This window comes from Gossypium hirsutum, chromosome D02 (genome assembly GCF_007990345.1).
Source record: "Gossypium hirsutum isolate 1008001.06 chromosome D02, Gossypium_hirsutum_v2.1, whole genome shotgun sequence".
Classification (NCBI taxonomy): domain Eukaryota; kingdom Viridiplantae; phylum Streptophyta; class Magnoliopsida; order Malvales; family Malvaceae; genus Gossypium; species Gossypium hirsutum.
This window is the reverse complement of record NC_053438.1, coordinates 71,534,274-71,555,884: the sequence shown is the minus strand read 5'-3', so window position 1 is coordinate 71,555,884 and position 21,611 is coordinate 71,534,274. Positions and strand designations below refer to the sequence as shown.

General features: G+C 30.6%; 2 protein-coding genes across 3 annotated transcripts; both read right to left on the bottom strand.

Moving 5' to 3' along the window:
* Positions 1 to 1,588: 1,588 nt before the first annotated feature.
* LOC107908615 (protein LAZ1) lies at positions 1,589 to 6,170 on the bottom strand. Of its 2 annotated transcripts, XM_016835838.2 has the most exons (8): positions 5,658 to 6,161; positions 5,523 to 5,579; positions 4,797 to 4,905; positions 4,184 to 4,368; positions 4,004 to 4,092; positions 3,084 to 3,345; positions 2,653 to 2,904; positions 1,589 to 2,454 (listed from the first exon to the last, which is right to left on the bottom strand). In XM_016835838.2, the coding sequence occupies exons 1-8, from the start codon at positions 5,793 to 5,795 to the stop codon at positions 2,083 to 2,085; spliced, it is 1,464 nt and encodes a 487-aa protein (XP_016691327.1). In that variant the 5' UTR covers positions 5,796 to 6,161; the 3' UTR covers positions 1,589 to 2,082. The 2 variants fall into 2 exon arrangements, with proteins under 2 accessions (XP_016691327.1, XP_040945222.1); XM_041089288.1 differs by lacking the exon at positions 1,589 to 2,454 and having other exon boundaries at positions 2,685 to 2,909; positions 5,658 to 6,170.
* Positions 6,171 to 7,172: 1,002 nt separating this feature from the next.
* Positions 7,173 to 11,792, bottom strand: LOC107908616 (glycerol-3-phosphate acyltransferase 9). The gene is made up of 12 exons (XM_016835839.2): positions 11,582 to 11,792; positions 11,426 to 11,483; positions 11,079 to 11,197; positions 10,469 to 10,568; positions 10,106 to 10,201; positions 9,838 to 9,934; positions 9,290 to 9,377; positions 9,120 to 9,216; positions 8,940 to 9,025; positions 8,709 to 8,828; positions 8,484 to 8,582; positions 7,173 to 7,924 (listed from the first exon to the last, which is right to left on the bottom strand). The coding sequence occupies exons 1-12, from the start codon at positions 11,704 to 11,706 to the stop codon at positions 7,876 to 7,878; spliced, it is 1,134 nt and encodes a 377-aa protein (XP_016691328.1). The 5' UTR covers positions 11,707 to 11,792; the 3' UTR covers positions 7,173 to 7,875.
* Between the last annotated feature and the right edge of the window lie 9,819 nt (positions 11,793 to 21,611).

Genomic DNA, 21,611 nt, shown 5'->3' with positions numbered 1-21,611 from the left:
ATTCTGTTTGGTTAAATTCTTTTACTAGACTTGTACTATATGTATAGTTGCAAATTTGGTCCATATTCTCTAATTGGATCAATCTAAGTACCTATACTTTTCAAATTTTGAAATTTTAATTTTAACTCAAATGAGAATTATTAATCCATTAACTGGATTTTTAGTGAGTAATATGTGGAAGTAATAAGCTTATATGACATTACATATATGATAATATGATTGACGCATCAGATTTCGGAAATAGAAAAACTTAACTTAATGAAGTTATTGTTTGGTGAGGATTAAAATTTTAAAATTTAAAAAGTATAAGGACTAAAATTGTTTAAATTAAAGTACAGAGATTAAATCCAGAACTTTCATAGAATACAGGGACTTATACCAGAATTTAACTTTTTTGACACTACTACGCGTGATCACGTGCGGTATTTGTTTGTATTTTGGAAAATTAGGACCACTTCATTTTTGGATTTTGTCTTTAGGTAAGGGGACAAGAAAATCTATTGCTTTTTGTAGGCTTTGAGTTTCAACCAGAAATTCAGGGGGTTGTTGATGATATAATGAATTTTTTATTGAAGAAAATTTAATTTGGGAACAAGTGAAAATCAATGATTAAGATATAAAGTGGATTGAACTATTGGTGGAGTAAACATAACATTTGGTAATTTTTTCAATTTGATATTCTGTTAAAATAAGATGATATAATATTTTAAGAATGTGTCATATCTATTATATTAATTATAAACAATGTAAAAATAAATAAATTTTAAAATTTTTCAATTGATAATTTACCATAATCTCATGGTGTCATGGTTTAAATTTTTTTAAGAAAATCAAATTTCAAGATTAATGTGGACAAAAAAAAATTCAAAGCTCGAGTTAATGAAAGTTGTCAAAGTTAGAGATTAAATGTTTCATTACCCCATTTTGACAATTGATTATTGAACCGATTAAATCAATTTTATAATGTATTATTATTAAATTATTTGTTAAATTATTAATAATTCAAACTAATTGAATTAAAAATTAAAGATTTAACCGATTTAAATATAAATCTGATTATTAAAATATTGATTTTTGTTTTTGCAACAAAGTAAAACAAAGTAGTAACATTAGTCTAAATCAGATTGCATCTGTATTAATTGTCGGCATGCAAAAAGCATATGATAATGGCTCTTAAGCAAAGTTGGACCTCAAATAATGTTTGCCAGCTCAAGTTGCCTGTATGCTACTGCTCTAAAAATAGTGGATTTGGATTTAACCTAATTTCTTCTTCTTTTTTTTTTTTGGATGCGGTCATCTAAATAGTTAAAAGGCATTAACGGGTTGCTGAAGAAGTAGAACTGCTTAATCCCATTTTCGATGAACTTTGTTCCGATTAAAATTTCGATTTTTCCATAAATCAGATACTTGTCAGGATGCTGATGTTGTGCGAGGTCTTGCAAGTTGCCATACTCGACGTAATTTCCACCGCTGATCATGGATAATGTCTTGATTTGAAAAAAACAAAGCTCAAGTTACCTGAACCAAAAATAATTTAAACCCGCAATAATCTAAAAATCTTAAACGGAAAATATGACAAGAAAATATATGCATAAAGAATATCTAATATGAATTAGTAACGTTTCAAATATTGTGCTTATATCTATAAGTATGTATATACATATATCCAGAGCAAGAATACAGTAGCAGTATCAGTCCAAAACTTTCTGGGCAACGATTTCTAGACATTAGTGAAAGCTTGGCTCGGCCTTAAGACATTCAGACATCAGCTCATAAAAACATGAGCAAAAATGTCCCAATCATGTATGAGATAGCCAAGCCATAGTAAAAATTATATAACACATCTATTACACTAAATCTCCCGTTTCCATAAATCCCCTGCATAAATGATCGGCTCGGTTGACGGATATTATACCGACAGCAGCAAATTCAAATGAAATTTTCAGTCACCTCGTGCAGAAACAATGCTCTTGAGTGTTTCAACCATGCTAGCCGGCCCACAAGCTATGGATGGAAGGGTGATGTCTGCCTGAATCTCTCACGTGTCTTGTATGTCCGGATAGCTACTTATTCATCTAAGTTTTAATCCTTTGTAACCCATCTATGGCCCCTAATCTGATATCTACCATAGCTCGGATCGCTACGGCTTTCTCCTCCGCTTTCCCCGCTTGTATGTCCTGATTTTTCCTTGGTATATCCGGATTTTCCATGATGTTTCTTTCCCCTTGCAACCGCGCTATCACTCATACTACCATTTAAGAAGGGATCATCTATACCACGAATTACCGTCCGTGCGGATGGGGTAATGAAACTATCATCCTTCGTCTTTTTCTTGTCTTTGCCATGCTTCTTTATGTTTTCAGAGATTTTATGTAGTTTCTCATTGAACTTGTTGATCCCCTTCTCAACAGGCTCAACTGCTTGGTTTACCGTAAATTTTACATCGTTTACAATCTGAACAAGCAAAAAGAGCAGACTCAGCACTAGCAACATCAACATGCCGTTATGAAAGATCGAAAAGCCCCATGAAAAAACATAGTGAGATACTTAATGAATCCTATCCATTCAAGGATATAACAGAACTTTCAGGTAAGTTACTAACATCCAAACATGCATCGAAATTGCACTATTAGCATAAAACCGAATACTTACATATTCACCACCACCAATGAATACATCCTTCATACTTTCTTTGATGGTCATTCCACCTCGAGCCTCTATGTCGGGCTGAGGCAGGCGTAGCTTTGTGGGTCTTTCACTGTCCCTAACCTCATCAGGATCCAGAGGGGAATCAACAGATGCATAGTCTCCAAGGACTGAAACACTTCCAGGAACACGATCTCCCATTAGTTTATAAGGTTCAGATGGGAAAACGTATATGTGAACAACAGAAGCAATGGCCATCTGCGCTGGAGGAATACCATGACATGTCAAACTTTCATATCAGTAAAAGACTAGTAGAATTTACAAGCATTTTGAATTTACCGATAGATAAATCGGTAGCTTAATTAATACGCAGATGCATAACTACAGTGAATACAGTACAACCTAGAAGAAATACATTGGTGATTCAAGACATCTACCTCTATACAAATTATGAAGTCTTGGACGCTTGACTTAAGCTGCAAGCTTTCGGCAATTGGACTTCTAAACAGACCAAGAGCAGAAAAAAGGGCGATCGCCACGCCTTGCCACCAAGTTAAGAACACGATTGATTTAAATGTCAAAAACTTGGCCAAAGGCTTTATGTATGCCAGTTCATCCTTTGTGACAGTATAAAATTGAATTAAACAGTACAAAGCCCATGATTGACTGAAATTAAGAACCACAGCCATATAAGGATACCTGAAAAACAGGAACAAAGACAGATAATGAGAACAAAATTTTGTTGATTAAATTCTGTCATTAGTCCCTCTACTATGTGTAGTCTTTGTACTATAATTTGGTTATTTTTAGTCCCTGTACTTTATGAACTTTAAAATTTCAGTCCTAACCAAAAAATAACTGTTAAATTCATTAGGTTCTGTAATTGCCAAAATCCAATATGGCACGCATATTATAACATATATAATGCCATGTCAACTTACTATTTTCACATATTACTCACAAAAAAGTTAGTTATAGATTTCAAGACGGTTGTTTGCGTAAAGATTGAAATTTTAAAATTCGTAAAATATAGGGACTAATAAATGATCTAATTGAAGAAAATAGACTAAATCTACAACTTTAAGCATAGTACAGGGCTAATAGCAAAATTCAACCAATCAGATTTAACTACTACCATTTGGTCAAAAAACTAAAAGAATTTGAAAAGTACAAGGACTAAAATTGACCAATTCGAAAAGTACAAGGATTAAAATTGACCAAATTAAAGTACAAAGACTAAATCCACAAATTATTTAGAGTACAGGGGCTTATAGCAGAATTTGACCAAATTTTGCTTCACTAATTAGTATTTAAAACAAGCACTTGAGCTAACAAGTGAAATCATAGATCATCTTACCCACATCCCCATTTGAATTCTCCTTCACAATATACACCAAAAGCTTCAAAAATTACCGCTAAAAGTGCAGTCAATAACTTGATTATCATCTGCCAACAAAGCATATAAACTTTGTTAAAACAGGAACCAATGACAGAAGCAAAATTTATGATTCATTTCAAAAAGTTAAAGAGCACTTACATATTGGACAATGCCGAACTTGATAACCTGGTAAAACCATTGACCAAGTTTCCATGGTTTTAGGAAATAATTCATAGGAAAAGGGTGCTTAACAGTTCCCTTATCACAATCGAGGTCCAATAGTGGAGTTAAAGAACTTGCATACCCTAGTCTTTCCATGAATTGAATAGTCCTCTCTTCGCCACCTTAAAATAAACAGCAGCTCAATTTTGAAAATTGATGACCATTATAGAATAGAGAAGAAAAATGCAAAATGAAACATATAACAAGGGTTGTCAAAACACAAAAAACTAGTCAAATGCATAAACACTAGCATGTATTGTCAGTTTGACAGAATTGTCCAATCTTCTTTAGTACCTTTTTTATGTGTCATCAATTGATCATACAAATTTAGTTATTCTTAAACCGTAAGAAGATAAAAAGGTAAAGCGTTGAAATGTCTCCTGGAGACATTGAAATAATATATGGACATTCAGAATTCAGATTCAAGGGTATAAGCAAATCAAACAACAAAGAAGATGCCACTACAGTAACCGTAATCTCAATGAAATAACATGCGAATCAAGAAATAAAAATCTTTATTTGAACTATAAGGCTGTTGAAGCAGACATACCTAAGCAAGCAACAAGGTATCTTCCAAAGCAATACATGGCAAACGATTCATAGCAATCACGTAGTATTGAACAATCAACACTGATTGATGGATTCACCAGTGATACAAACTGTTAAAAGTAATCTGGGTTAGCAAGACAGGTAATAGCATACCATTGCATGCTGCAAAGAAAATACCATGTACAAGTACTGTGCCAAAATTATATACCTAAAGTGTTACACCAAACTTAAATATTAACTGAAGGTGAATAAAAAATAATATTTCATATAAACGCATAACTAACTACTACACCTTTAATGTGAAGTCCTGTTAACAATATCAGACTACACCATTCAAGATTCATAACAATAATTTTACATTATTTGATCAGGTATAGTGATCTCAAACGCCAACCATTCTACTTGAAATTTCAAAAAGTCAATCATGATGCTTCGATTTCAGAAATTTCCTACAGCAAGCCCCTTTAGAAGCAAACTTTTCCAGCAATCATCATAAATTTCACTTCAGACTTGTATTCCATGATCATCAGACAACAGTTTCGACTTTCGAGCAATGTTCAGTCTTACGGTATCAAAAAACACTTAATTATCATCAAATACAACTTAAAAATTAATGAAAAACACCACATTTTGCAAGATCTGAACTACACAACATCTAGCTTTACGATTCAAAGTTTTCAACCTAAGAAAAAAAAAAGTCAAAATCCGATTTAAAAAAAAAACTCACTGATTCTATGGAATAGCAAGGAACCATAAGAATAACTCCGATTAAAAATTTCTGCTCCTGCAAGTCCAAAAAAACAGAAAGAAAAGTCAAACATAGTAAACAAGCTTAAAAAAAGCCTATAAAAAAAAAACTAACCTCCGGATTTTTGTAAGAAGCGAGGTGCTCGAAGATGAGATATATTGAAAGAGTAAGCGTAATGACTAAAAGCAATCCAGCTATAAAAGTCGCCCAAAGAGGAGGCGAATAACTCAATAGATCATCCGTAATCTTCATTAGCTACTAGAACAACAACAACTTTCTTTTTACTTTGAAAATAATCAGCATAATTATTTTTCCATTTCAAAAATTTAAAAAAAAATCAAATTCAACAGAATATTATCCCTAGTTTTTTGTTTGATTGAAAAATTCAGGGTTTGAAATTGACCAGAAATGGGAAATTTTGAAAACCTAAAACTCAGTCAGAGCGAGAAATGAAGCTCCGACACGGACGCGTCCGTCGTTGATCTGTGTTTTTTTTGGTCTATCAGTTATAGGATATTACTTTAATGCCCCCTTTAGAAAGAAAAGGCTTTAAGGGAAGGGGATTTTTTTTTTTTTTTAGTTGCGTGTAAATCTAAACATCCTACATAGCAGATTTTGTTAGGGGGAAAATGAAATTAGGATTCCGTAGCAAACTGAAACTAGACAACTTTAGGCATCAAATGAAATTCAAAACTATTTCGTTATTGGAATATCCAAAAATAATTTTTGAATAACTAATAAATTTTATAGGGTAAATTGCATTTAAGGTCATTAAACTATTAGTAAATTTACGTTTTAATCATTTAACTTCAAAATGATGATCAACCATTCAAAAGTTTTCATTTAAATTATTAACTGTTAAAATCGTTATTGTATGGCTTTCTCCTTTCGCATTGCCTATATCAATCAAAAGCTCTTCTTTCCCTTCTTTTCTATAGTTCATTTTTTTTATGAAATTGTTTTGAATAACATGATTCTACAAACCAAAATTTATATATATAGTTTTCTTCTTCGATCTTTAACATTGATTGTCAAATCGACTTAGATATAAAATATGTTCTTCTACTTGTTGATAACGTACCAATTGTCAAATGATTGCTTAGAGCTCACTAATAGGACTTTAAAAAAAATCAAATCAATCCAATAACTTAAATAAAAATGTCAAAATTATTCAATGAAAACTTTTGAATAATTCAATGATTATTTTATAACTTTTTAAAATTTAATAGTCAAAATGTAAACATAGTATTAATTTAGTGAGTTTGGATGTAATTTACCCTTAAAATATTCCACACGTCACATTCAAACTAAAAATAATAATAAATAATGGTACAAAACTGAAATTTTTAAAATTCAGTTAAATTACTTAAAAAATTAGATATCAATTTAAATTTTAAACAAGAAAGAGTCTTAATATACCTTTCAATATATGTTTTTATTGATAATAAAGAAATCTCCATTCAAACACAAATTCGGAACAATTTAAGTTGAAATCGAGAATGTTAATTTAATTCATTTTTTACTATATAAACAAATATATTCAAATGATGTCGAATGGTTTAGTAGGAAAAAAACAGAAAATGACAAAGAAACCTAAATAAACAAATATATAAAATGAACTCAAAGATATAAACTCAATTTTTTACTAAAATATTCAAAGGAACTTGTTGAGGGTTTTATTCTCTTTCGGGAGAAGTTTTTGAATTGTTGTTCACTGAACAGTCGATCAGACCATCGAATAGTGAAGGTATTATGCCCGGCGTGTCTATACTCGATTTTAACCCCAAGTTTTATCTCCCTACTCTAAGAAGAGCCCAAAGGGAGTCATGGAATCTGATGAGAGAGCTAATCCACCAAGGAAATGCTTTAGAATGCGACTAAGCGCTCTCTAAACTCCACGTACCGCTTTGGGCTCTTCTCGAATTACGAGAGACAAAACCCAGACTAAAACCAAACATAGACATCCCGGGCACAATACCTCCACTGTTTGAGGATCTGATCAATCACTCAGCAGACGACACTTCAAAAACTCCTCCTAAAAGAGAGCCAACCCCCTCAACAGAATTCAATATGACCAAAATTACCAACTAGTAATACCGGTTATTGCAGCAACAATAATGACAACCGAACTAAGACTCAATCAGCAATACTAGCCTTATGTTATTTCACAAAGAAACCTACAACTAGACAAATTACCAACTCATTCTAATTCTAAGATTTGATACAAAAATAAAGCATTCAACAAATGAGACATCAAGGTGTGCCGACAGGGCCTAAATCATTATCTAGATAATGGCAACTCAACAAACGAAACAAATGTGTGTTTATGGTATCAATTTTCTTCCAGCCTCCGAAGCACCGATTCGGCAAAGCTTTGTTGTCTGCAAGTGCAAAATCATCCATTTAGAGTACCATTCTTAGTTCTAGACACCAACCCCAAACCAAAAACCAGCTCAGCAATTCAAAGCATTAACACTAAATAATGAACAGCATTGTGCATAATATCTCGTACCACGGCAACTAATAACTAATAACCGATTCAGTACAAAGAAAAAGTAGTCTATGTTTACGATATAGTGAAAAAGTTACTGAAAAAGGGTGCCTCTTGAGTAAGTCAAGGACTAGAAATATAAGGGTAGGCAGCAGGCTAACAAGGACAAGGGACCAAATTGTAGCCATGTGGATACATTACTTCAGATGCATCAAAAGATATATCTGTGGCATTAATAAGGACAGTACCATGAACTACCAAGAATAACCTCATAGTTCCAACTACCATTTAAGATGGTCCATGTGTCTATGCACTTAAATGTGATATGCATTACAGGGAAAATTAAACATTAGTTAGTGTCATCTATGTGAAATACAATGGAGTTCTAAATATATCAGATTTTACCACAACCTGGAAAGAGGGGAAGGAATAGGAGAGGATTGTCTTACTTTTGCTCTCTATGCTTGGGGCTAGGGCGAGAGTACTTCAAATAACCATCCCATGGAACCTTCTTAAGACCTGCTCGAACGGATATTATGTCTCTGACCCTGTATGATAGAAGGATATTGACTGAATCAAAGCTATTGCTTTCTAGAAAATGATATAAAGGCCAGACTTTGTGCGTATTAACAATAAGAGATGAATTAAGTGTGTTAACCAGCATCCTTAGTTACCTCTCTGCAAATTCAATTGGTGTTTCGTCAGGTCTTAGATTCTGCGGCTCAAGGTACCACACATCACAAACAACGGCCCATGATGTCATAAGCTGCAACAGATGCATTGTGAAGGACTGCCTGCAGGACATGCAACATTGGTAAGATACCACAGGTATCACAAACCGCAACACAATGCATTAATGCTAGTTATGCATAGGAACAGGTAAACATTCGTGATTAATTCCTTACTTTCGGCTATTCCAAAATGCATCAACAAAAATTTTGTTGTACTTTATTGCAATCGGGCAAATTGTGCAACCAAGTTCGAATGCACCCTAAACATCATCAGAGAAACCAAGAAGTTAAAGACGAAGGATGCGTAAGAAGGGAACACTGAGAGCAGCTCTCCCCAAATACTAACAGCTATACCTTCTTAAACATAACACTGTATTGATTGTTTACACAGGTCCCTTCAGGAAATATGAGAAGAGGATTATTGTCAACACCTTGACTGTGTTCCCTTAACCTGAAATTAACAAGTTTACATGAACGGGAAAATATATTGATATAAATAATTTCCCTATTCTGATTGAACTTACTTCTTTGTTACAGTTTCCCGATCTTTTGCCTCAGTACGGTTAAACCAAATACATCCTACACTCTCTAAAATAGTGCTCTGCAGTAGTCCTAAATGTAGAAAGAAATCAAATAGATTATTTCATTCTCATTGCAGGCAAAATATAATCCTTCAACAGTATCATCAAAATCTATTTTCGTGAAAGCAAAAACAGCAGAGCACTTGGAATTGTGTTCTTTCATGAAAATATAAAAAGCTGCATCGTAACTTTTAAAGCATATCCGTTTTAATTTTTTCACTTTAAAGTTATCACCAAATTTAGTCCATAACAGGCATCATGGAAACTATTAAACTACAAAACAAGGACATGCAGTTTTATGTCACTAACAACTAGGCACTAAACATATTTCTGAATAAGAGGGTGATTAGCACTATAAGAGTAATGGTTTATGGAATGGCCATAAAACCTTGAAGCTCATGGAAACAGAAATAGAAATATCAGCTGATCAAGAATCAATTGCAACATTAAAATCAATAAACACCATCTTAAGCGTTTGCACTACTACTTACCAACCCATCCAGGGTGCTTCTGCATAATGACAGCAAATGAACTCATCTGTTCTAATATGATGAAATCGATCATAGATGTATGATTGGCCACAAACACCTATTCAATTCATTGTAGGAAAGATACATTTTAATTTCCAAAGGCACACATCCTAAAGGTGTACTGCAGTAACAGAGCAGAACCCAAACGAAATAAAAATTAAAGTAAATTAGATATACAGACGAGGGAACAAGGAAGACTACAGAATGCAAAAAAAAGAGTCAGCTAAACCTGCTTGGGCCGCATGCTAGGCCGCGGCCCATGGTAATTAATCACTCCAGTCCAGGATGCAACAAAGAAGCTGCAGATTAACTCCACCAAAGCCCTCTGAAAAAGAAAATATAATGAACCAAGTCTGGGGCATAAACATTGCATGCGGTAAATCTACTAGAAATACATGTAATGCACAACCTTGCTAGTAGGATACAGAAAATCCCAAATGAAATGCTAAAACTAGCCTCTTTAGAATTTTAAAGCTTTTCATTCCTCATATTTAATGATATGAAACCACCACACACACACAAGTGTACACTTATACAAAGAGACAACAGAGATGTAAAAGCTGCACAAACTAGAAATGCATAAAGTTCACACCTCCATATTTTTTTGCAACTTATCGTGCCCTTTGAGTAGGAGGTGTACAGGGATGAAGCATGACAGAAATATTATCCATCCTACTGTCAAAACTATAACCCTGCATATTAACAGCACAATGGAAGCTCAGAAACATGAGTATTTCATCATATGATACATTACCTAACTAACCTCTAAAACGAACATAAAGTAAACTTCATTCAAACATGAAACATCATGCATTAAAAAATGCAATGTTACTTTTGAGAAGTTCAATGGCTGACCCTTACAGAGAATAAAATCAAGTACCGGATTACCACACCACAACTATGAGACACTACCTAACTAACCTCGAAAACAAACATAAAGTAAACTTTCATTCAAACATGAACCAACATGCATCAAACAATGCAATGTTACTTATGAAAAAGTTCAATGGCTAACCTCACAGAGAATAAAATCAAGTAACGGATTACCACACAACACCGGAGAGGAAGCAAATACACATTTCAGTTCCATAATACACTACCTAACTAACCTCGAAAACGAACATAAAGTAAACTTTCATTCAAACATTAACCATCACGCATCAAACAATTCAATGTTACTTTCGAGAAGTTCAATAGCTAACCTCACAGGGAATAAAATCAAGTATCGGATTACCACACCACAACACCAAAGAGGAAACAAATACACATTCCAGTTCCACGGTTCGGGAGGATTCGACTTAAAACATCGCGTGAACGAATCCTGCTCATCAATCGCACAGCTATAATCAAGTGAATCATGAAAATTTTTGAGCATATACTTAAAAGATCAAGATCAAAACATCACGGTTAGTATACATTTCAAATGTAACTCCCACTCAAATAAAAAATATATAGCATGCATGTTGATATTAAAAAATCAGTTGCTTTCGTCAATTATTATAAACATGCAGAAGTTCTAAAAATGAAAATTGAGGGACAAAGAGCTCACATCAACAATGGCACCAGCAGCTTCAGTTAAAGTAGGAGAAATATCGAGTAAATCGCATCTGAAACCAAATCAAAAGCCCTAAATAATGTGACTATGTGATTTTTAAGAGAAATTAGAAAGAAAAAACAGATGGGTTGAGGGAGGAGTGAAATTTACAGGCGAAGCTTGCCGAGGGGCTCGTGAATGGAGGATCCGGAAGGGAGATAATCTTCAATGTTGGGTCGATCCAAGTCCAATTCGGAGCTTGATGGGATCAGCTCCCCTCCTTTACCACTGCTCATTTGGTTCTTCGCTCTCTCTCTTCTTTTTTGCCTTCGTTCAGTGCGTTTTGGTTGTTGTGTTTGCAATTGACAGTTGGGATTTGTTTGATTTTCGAGGCTTGTTTTTTTTTTCGATAATATCGATAAAACAAACATTTGGGATAATATAACTTTTGGCCCCTAAATTTAGTAACTATGTTCACTTTGATATCTGTATTTGTTTTTTGTTCACTTTAGCACCTGAACTTCACAACTAAATCCATTTTCATCCTTGAACTTGAAAAATATAAAAATTTAATGATGTAATATAATCTTAAAGTGTCACATCATCACTTAAAAATTTAAAAAATTATATAAACTTTCAAGTGATGATGTGATACAATCTTAGAATGTCATATTTAGTATTTTAATAATTGAACTCATGGTTAAAATAGATCATACCATTAATTCTCGATTCAACTACCAAATCAATAATACTTAAATAAATAATTCAAATTTTAAAAAAAAATTAAAAATAATAAAAATTATTAAATCAGTTGAACTATCTATTAGATTTCTATGACAACTTCTCACGATGATTCCTTCCTTGGGAGCACCTTGTCAGTTCAACCCTTTGATTGACAATTATACAAGTTTGACAAGATTCTAGATGGGATTTCTGCAATTTATCCATGATCAAGTAGGCCGCATGCAATAAACAATATTGTCCAACTCGAAGAGCCCTATACACATCATAGCGCCAACGTTGCCACCCTACTTAGACCTACTGGTATGAGCCATTTGCTTGCTAAGGCTCTAACTATAAAGTAATTTGTGACACATTAGGATAGAGACCCTAATAAGAAATGTAGAGCAACTCCAATAAATTACTCTAGAACTAAGAAAATCACCGCCATTATTACTTCACCTTCCTTCAACCTACCTCCTACCACCACCGTACAACTCTTTGCCCAACTAGATGAATCGTTCACCTTTACATTTAATCCACTAAGCTAAGTTTTCCGGAACATCTCAAAAAAGAAAATAATTATTTTTCTACTTTCATTTATTCTACTTTGGTGAAGCGATATCATGTAAAACATCTTTCGCAGAACATTTATTGAAATGTAAGACGATAATTGTTTTAGAATAAAAGTTTTTCCTGAATAATTATTATTTTAACTTGTTCCAACCATTAATTGTTCTCAATATAGAGGTTGTTTCGAATAAAAATTGTTCTATGGTAATACTTTTCTTTATAAAGCTTATTTTGAATAGTGACTCTTCCGTGAAAACACAATTGTTCTAAATACAATATATTTCAAAAAATGGTTATCCTAAACATAACTATTCCTGAAACGCCATTATTCTAAGCAATAGTTATTTTGAACTTTAGCTATTTTCAACAAGAATTGTTCTTTGGATTACAAATATTTTAACTAAAATCTATTCTGAACATAACTATTTTAAGCATAGTTATTCTCCCCAATTTGTCATAGCGTTTCTCTAAAAAAGTGGGAACACCCAAGTAGAATATTTATCGAATAACCTTTTGTAGTGTTTCCCTAAGCAACTAACAATAGTGTTTCCCTAATAATTTAGAAACTAGTTAGCATCGCATTTCTCGAATAATATGGTAGTTTAGGGTGGTTATAGATGAAAGGTGCGTTTAGTTGCGTTTAGTGTAAAAATAGCAGTGGCGATAAGATTAAATACTATAAATACTATACCGTAAGACAAAAAGTAAACTAAACGCACCACTCATCCAAACCCACGCTTAAAAGCCTTGAAAGAGTGCGTCCAACGCAAAATTAATATATCATGGTGTTTGGACCCTTCGCTATTCTGATGGATCATATGCGAGTAATGAGTCCTTGTCATCATCTGCTTCTCAATCTGCACAGATACTTGTAGATTCTTCGGAAGGTATGGCTATATGGGTGCGTTAAATCTTCGTACTATTGTTCCTTTGGGATATTACTGTCCTAGGGATTCTCAATAATTAAGTTGGAGTTGATTGCTACCATGACACAAAAGTAAATGCACCCTGCACGTGTTTGTGTTATCTGCAGAAAACAAAGCTTTCTCTTATCTAGAATAACTTTGAAAGTAAAACTTTTGCAAGTGAACATAATGGTTAGTTTCGATTTGGAAGCTGGGCAAACTCTAGGTTTTTTGTCATGTGTATATTTGCAAGTTTGCAGGATTCGATAAGCACGTTGGTCGTCGTGTAGCCTATTGATCATCTGTTGTGAATGATGGGAAACCAGGGAAAAGAGCCAATGCCTATGGAACTATTCTTGGATATCTGATTTCTCTATTTGTGTTCTCTTATATTTTTACCAAGTTTTTGTCCATTCTTTCTATTGCAGAAACAAGTGTGGTTTCAAAAATGTAGTTTTGGTTGTTAATGAATTTTAAAATGGTAAGCATTTGGTTATGGTCTTAAATAGACTAATCATGAAAAATGAATATTACTTGTAAAATTATGATAGCGGGCCGGCATATACCCGGCCTAGGCCGTACATGGATAACAAAAGAGGAAAATATTTAAATGGCCTGATCCGGTTTGACAATTGAGCAGCTCTAGCATGGCGATGGAGTGGGAGGTGAGGATGGTTAAAACGTGCCCATATCTTTGCAATTTTTGAAAATTAAGAATTTAATTTTTGTATTTGTTTTTTCGTAAATTTAGTTTTTCTATTTTCTAAGTTTTAAAATTTAGGTTCAACTGTTAATGTAGTTATTTTTTTGTTAAATTTATTGTCGTGACATTTTGAAATAATAATAAAAAACTACTCACTTGATAACCCTATAATTAAAAAATGTTATAATTAACCTGGACTTAATAAAAAAAATTTAACAGCATTAACAGTTGAATTTAAATTTAGAATTTCGAAAAATAAAGGGACTAAATTCCTGAAAATGCAAGTGCAACGACTAAATTCGTAATTTTTGAAAATTAAAGAACTATTGGCATATTTTAACCAGTGAGATTTTTTGCTCGATCATGATTTAATTTAATTTTGAACTCGGTTTATTTAAAATTTTTACATTTGAATTTGATTTAGAAAAAGAAAAGGATAAACTACACCTAAGGTTATTAAATTATTGGTAAATTTACGTCTTGGTCACTCAACTTCAAAAAGTTATAAAATGATCACTTAATTATTCTATAGTTTTCGTTTAAATCGTTAAACTATTTGAAACTTTTTATTTAATTCACTAGATTGTTGAGTTTTCTTTTTAAAGAAAATTTGATTGGCGAGCTCCAATTGATGATTCCACGATCGGTACGGCGAATCAATACCCATTAACGAGTAGAATAACATACCTTAGATTCAAGTCGATCTAACATTCAATACGTCAGAGATCAAAAAAGAAAACTGTTTAGATTTTGGTTCGCTAATTCGTTATGTTCTACGCTGTTTCATGGAAAAAGAAAAGTGAATTGTATAAGAGAACAAGAATGACAACTTTCTACTGGTGTAAGCGATGCAAATAGAGAAAGTCGTATAATAGTGGTTTTAACAATCCAATGACTAAAAACATTCGAATAATTTAGTAACCATTTAGTAACTTTTTTTAAATTGAGTGACCAAAACGTAAATTTATTAATAATTTAATGATCTTGAGTATATATTATCCTAAAAAAAAACTACTTTAATTTGATATGGCTCAATTTTTACATTTCTTTCAGATAATATTATTTTTATGATATTAAATAAAATATATTATAAAGTATTATAAAGATCTATTTAAAATAGATAAAATATAGTTAAAAGGTAATAAAATTTTATAAATTTTAATAAAAATCTAATTAAAGCATAGAAAAAGAGTTAAAAATTAATAAAACGGCTCGAGTTTGAGTTACATTAATCGCGTTACTGTTAGGGATTTACTCTCTTATAATTTACCAAAAAAAAATAGAGTGAGACACTAAAAAGTAATTCAAGTAAGTGCGAAACTCCTTGGGTTTGAAATTTTTTTGCAATTCTTAATGTTGATTAATCAAGTATAAATAAAATATTCAAAGCATCTTTTAATTTATATATTCTATAGGCTTAATATAATATTTGACATTTTTTTAATTTAGTACTTAAATTTGACATTTTTTTCTTAAGTTGGTACTTAAATTTTTTGGAGGTCCAATTTGGTACTCGAACTTGACTCTTTTTCTAATTTGGTATCGGTTTTTTTGTTTGATTTGGTACTTGTCAAACGTTTTACAAATTACTCCAATATACTAACAATGCTATTTTTTTTACGTGGTAGCAAAATAATCAATGTATGACCGACACGTGACAGATGATATGTTTTTTTTGTCTTTTATATGTTCAATTACTTTTACTTTTATTTATTTTATTTAATTGAAAATAATAAATTTCTTTTAATATGGGGTTAAATTTTTTTCCTTATTTAATATTAATTCGTTAATCATAGCTCAATAACTATTTTTTTAACATGAATTTCTTCCAATACAAATAATATTTTTGTAGCGTAACAGAAAAAAATTAACACGGTTAGTGTTTTGCGTAATTTATATAACATTTAATAAATTTAGGTACCAAATTGAACCTAAAAAAAGCTTAGGTACCAAATTAAAAAAAGTGTCAAGTTTAGGTACCAAATGTTATATTAAGCCTATTCTATTTTATATATATATTTGACAAAGCAAATTATATTATTTTGAGGTATTTCATTTTTTATATATAAAAAATAAAAAATACATGTACATAATAAAATTTGAACTTAAAACACTATAATTTTCAACTAAAATTTCATTTATTTTTTATATCAAATTTTTATAAAATATATTTATTACATATTTATTTATTTATTTCCTTTTCATGTAAATATATATATTTTTTATAAATTCAAGGAAATCCATATACAATGGATGTTAACTTTATAAACAATTTGAGCTCTCACATTTCGAAACAAAATTTTATTTATTTATTTATTTATTTATGTTTATGAGTGGGATTCCTTTTGGTCTTCGAGTAAAACAATGAAAATTGCAATTTGCCCAACCAAACAAACATAAAACAACATAAATTGTAGTAATTAAATATTATTATTTAAAATTAACGGTCCAAAATTATTGTGAAAAAAATAAAGCTGGAATCTGAAGATATAAAAGCCTGCCTCGGAAAACTCTATGAATAGCTAAAGAAGGGGGAATTTATCTTCTTTAATGAATGAATGTCAGTGTCTTAAGTATGAAATTTTTAATTAATTAATGAAATCAGCTTACCATTTTGATTTCCATATTAGCATGTGGTAAGTGGAAATTCTGTGCACTGAGTGGCCTACTTGGAATATTATATATTTTGTAATAAAAAAATTAAATTTTTTTGATTGAGCTCGAATATGAATTATTAAATCCGAATTATCCGAAAATTCGAATAAAAAAAGAAAAAGCTACGTCGTTTTGATAAATGTTTAGCCACCAACCTTGTTTATGTAGTTAGATAAACTTATGCTTCGTCTACTAGTTAAATAATCAGTTCATGTAAAAATCATGGTTTTGAGGTTTTCGAAGATTTTATAAAAGTTTTTTTTGTTCACTCTTTCTTTTACAGTTTTACTTTTTTTTTACAACTTTTTATATTTCTTTAAAATTTTCATGCTAATTTATGTCACGTAAGATTTGGTGTATCATGTAATAGTTAAATTGACGATTTTAATAATGAAAGGACTTAATTGATATAACATTGGTAGTTTTAAAATGTTCGGTGCAATTATGTTTAAATATGATTAACATCTATACTATTATAAGATCTCATCAAGCGGATTTCAATTACCAAAAGCTTGTTTATTTTATAAAACAACAAAAATTATTTTAAGCGTATTTATATCTTTTTTATTTTGATAAATCTAGAAAAATACATACAAATTATATAATTCGCAAAATTTGAACCCATTTTTATAATCTCAACTTCATTATTCAACTAAAATCACTTTTGATTTTTGTATCAAAATTTTAAATAAATTTATTATCTATTTTTTATGAAAATTAGACTCTCAAGAGAGAATCCTTAAACAATCTTAGCCCTGGCTTTCTATCACAAATCATCTTGGCAATATTATTTGTCACTGTGTTTTCCTCTCGAGGAATATGTTGGACCTTTCATTGTTTAACCTTTGACAGGATCTGATGGATTCTTCTAAGAAGAGTTGAGTTCGAGATTCTAAAGATACCTTCCTGAATGGCATTATAGCAGCCTCGAGACTATCAGTTTGGATTAAGATCATTTCAAATATTCTATCTACAATAAGCTTTAAACCGTCTATGATGCTACGGCAAATTCTTTCTCCTGTCTAAATGAACCATCCGTATTTACACTAACATCGTAATTGTATAATAATTTAATTAGATTTTTATTTGGAATTTTTAACATATTTACACGAATAGCTAGATCTATCCTAAGATTTGCCATCCTTGGTTTGCCAATTTTAACATATTTATACCAACATTCTTATCTATCCCAAGATTTTGCCTTCCTTAGTTGAAGCTGAGTTTATAATCTAACCATATTATTTAACTTTACGGGTTTATATATAATATGTTTGAATTACTATACCAAAAAGAATATAAATCGCAATAAATTTTAACCCGATTTATTTATATCGGAATTTAATCTAACGTATTCATAAATTTAGATTTGTTAATTATGTCTCGAAATTGAAAATATGATAGGAATCAAATTTTAACTTAAACTCGATCCAACCTAACATCATCATAGAAAATTAATAATAGGAACCTAACAAATGGTCCCAACTCGAAATAATTTAAACTCGATACAAACTGAACTTGAAATGACTCAAATAATTAATTCAAAATAACTAAAATCCGAAGTGATCATAACATGAAATGATATGAACTCGTAACGACACAACCTAAAAACTCATAAATAGAAAAATAATGTACTTCAACGCGCTCAAACTCACATCCTCCTACACTCAATCCATAAATAACCATTTCTTTAATAGGCATTGGTTGTCTATCATTTTCTCAAAGATTATAATAATTAGGTGTTTGACAAATGACATTTGTTTCGTTCCATCTAACTAACAATCTTATTCACCTAACTAAAATAAGATATTTTTACAGAAAAAAAATTATTGTTTGCAATAATGATAGTTGGTTTTATAATTCATTTTTTTAAATTAGAAGAAAGGACAACAACCAAAATAATAAGAATTTTCGTTATTGAATAGTATTTTAAATTAAATTAATTAATAATTCAATTTTTTAAATAGTGATAAAGTGGTCCGGATTCTACCCGAATCGCCATTACCTTTCGTTACAACTAAAGTACTAAACATGGCAAAAGTTTATAGAGAAAAGGAAGTTGTTTCTAACCACGCGCGTGAAAGCACGTGTATGAAAGAGTCTATCTTCGGAAATCTTCCAATTAGAGGCGTCGTAGTCGAGCAAGTTTAAGTTTGAGCCGAGCTCATGTATTCTATTAACATCATTCATAATTGTTTAAACTCGATTTAACGAGAAAAGTCGAGTTCATAAAACTTATTTTTTTTTATAAATGACTAATTAAGTATATAATTATATTTATTTAATGGTCAATAATTGTATATATTTCAATGATTATATAATTCTCTTTCCTTTTTATTAAATTTTTAAATACAAAGAGTTTTTTTATACAATATTAGTGGTAGGGAATATGGGTAATACGATTCAAACCCATGCCAAAAGGATACTTGATAAGAGCTTTAACCACCGCTCTATTCAATTCAAAACTCTTAAAAATAAAGAGTTCGAACATATCCATTCAAGGTTATAATTATTCTTTTTTAAAGCTAAATTTAATTATTAATCTTTTAAAAAAATCAAATAGTTTTTTTAGACGGAAACATTGCCTAAAACATTAACTTTTTAATGATGTTGGCGTGGCATCCTTCATGGTAGTCCATATCTATTTTGTGATGATATAACAATATTTGTTTTATATGTCACATCAATAAATAATTTAAAAATTATAAAATATTAAAAAATTTAAATTCAAAAAAATTGTAAAAATTCATAAAACTAAAAAATAGCATGAAGTACATGTGGACTAGGATTGTCATACGAGTTATCATGTTCAAAAATTTAATGTTTTAGTTAGTATTTTCATTAAAAAACAACAATTCTATTTTTTTAAAAGCTACCAGACAAATTTGACTTTTTTTTTAGATGTTATAGTCGAATTTAGCTAAAAAAAGAATAAGAGTCAAATTGAAAAAAAAATGTAAACATTATGAGCTAAATTTATTATTATGCCATTTATTTTTATATAATATAAATTACTAATAAATAGATAAAATAAACATAACATATTCAAACTTGAAAATAAATTGAGTCAATCCGAGCTTGAGCTTTGAATATTGAAACCTAAGCTTCATCTATATTTCAAATGTATCTTCTTTTTTTCTCAAACTCATTATTTGAACTTGAGATTTTGGTCCCAAACTATTTTAAAATTCAATCAAACCTTTGATAATTAGAACGATGGTAAAAGTATCGTAAAAACCTTTATATTAAAAGTCGGATTGCATTTTGCCCCTCTACTTGGAAAACGGGTAGATTAATCATTGTACATTAGATCAAAGAGCAAACTAGTCATTTTGTTAAAAAAATCATCTATTTCTACTATTAAAATCTGACCATTGTACATGGGTGTAAGGTAAATATGGCACGCTATGTGTAATTGACGGTTGTTTCGTCAGTCACACTGGTTTTTAACAATAAAAATAAATAAAATTTTTAATCAAAATGATCAATTTACTCTTTGATATATCATACAAGACTTAATTTATTTATTTTTTAAATATAAAAATAAAATATACTCTAACTCTTTTTTTTTTATGAATTATAATAACAACATAAAATTCGAATAATAAACGCGACTTGAATTCAAACTATATTTGAGACAGTAAAAACTCTTAACCATCGTGCAATTACCTAGGGTTCATACCATCTAAATCTTAATATATAATGTAATTTTACTTTTACTTGGAACAGTTGTACAATTCTACGCAGAATTGGTTGCTGACTTGGCTTCCTTTCATAATATCATTATTCAAAAACATGCACGCGCTTTACGCTGGCGTTGCCGTTATCATTTTCTTGTCAGATTAGAGACACAGAAAGTCTAGGAAACATGTGCCTAACACGTGATGTAAGAGAGACTAATTATGTCTCATTTCAGCCAAAAAAACAAAATAACAATAATTAGTTCAGACCTTTTCTATTTTTATTTTTTAAAATTGTTAAATTATTAAGACAAAATTTAAGGATATCATATCACTGCATTTATATAGAAAAAAAAATTAAGACAAACTTTATTTCTATAAATAATGTAAAAACCGAGAAGAAAACGCATTTTTGTTCTAAATTGAATTTAAATTAGAAAAAAATAATAAGAAAATGTTAAAATAAATATTATTTATGAGAAAAATTGAATATTTAAATATATATTTTTAATTAAATATTAGATAAAAGAGTAAACTGATTTTTATTCTTAAAAATTGTGTCTTGTACGTCAAATGAAGTACATATGACATACCATGTGTCATTATCTAGTTATTTCTTCAACCACTTCAATTTTTAACAATGCAAATGGTTTAGTAAACTGGTCCTTTTGCTAAAATTTTATTCGTTTATACTATTAAAAATAAGTCTTTGTACATCGACATGACGTAAACATGGCACTTTAAGTGTAATTGCTTGGTTAGTCCGTCAATCATGCTGGTTTTTAATAGTAAAAATAGATGGAGATTTTAATCGAAAGGACTAGTTTACTCTTTGATTTAATATACAATACTATTTTGATATTTTTTTAATAAAATGGTGAAATGCAATTTGAGAATTTATAAGGGCTTCTATGATAAAACCTTAAAAAAATAGAATATATATATATATTCTATTCTTACACAGGTTT

Bases quoted from the DNA above. Each gene is read 5' to 3' on its own strand.
- LOC107908615 (XM_016835838.2), bottom strand. From the start codon at position 5,795: ATGAAGATTACGGATGATCTATTGAGTTATTCGCCTCCTCTTTGGGCG. The intron at 3,346-4,003 runs GTAAGATGATCT...CCTGTTTTTCAG, and splicing joins GAATTCAAATGGGGATGTGG to GTATCCTTATATGGCTGTGG. The intron at 2,905-3,083 runs GTAGATGTCTTG...CCTCCAGCGCAG, and splicing joins ACTTCATAATTTGTATAGAG to ATGGCCATTGCTTCTGTTGT.
- LOC107908616 (XM_016835839.2), bottom strand. From the start codon at position 11,706: ATGAGCAGTGGTAAAGGAGGGGAGCTGATCCCATCAAGCTCCGAATTG. The intron at 11,198-11,425 runs GTGAGCTCTTTG...ATTGATGAGCAG, and splicing joins CTGCTGGTGCCATTGTTGAT to GATTCGTTCACGCGATGTTT. The intron at 9,378-9,837 runs GTAAGTAGTAGT...TTCTACATTTAG, and splicing joins GAAGCACCCTGGATGGGTTG to GACTACTGCAGAGCACTATT.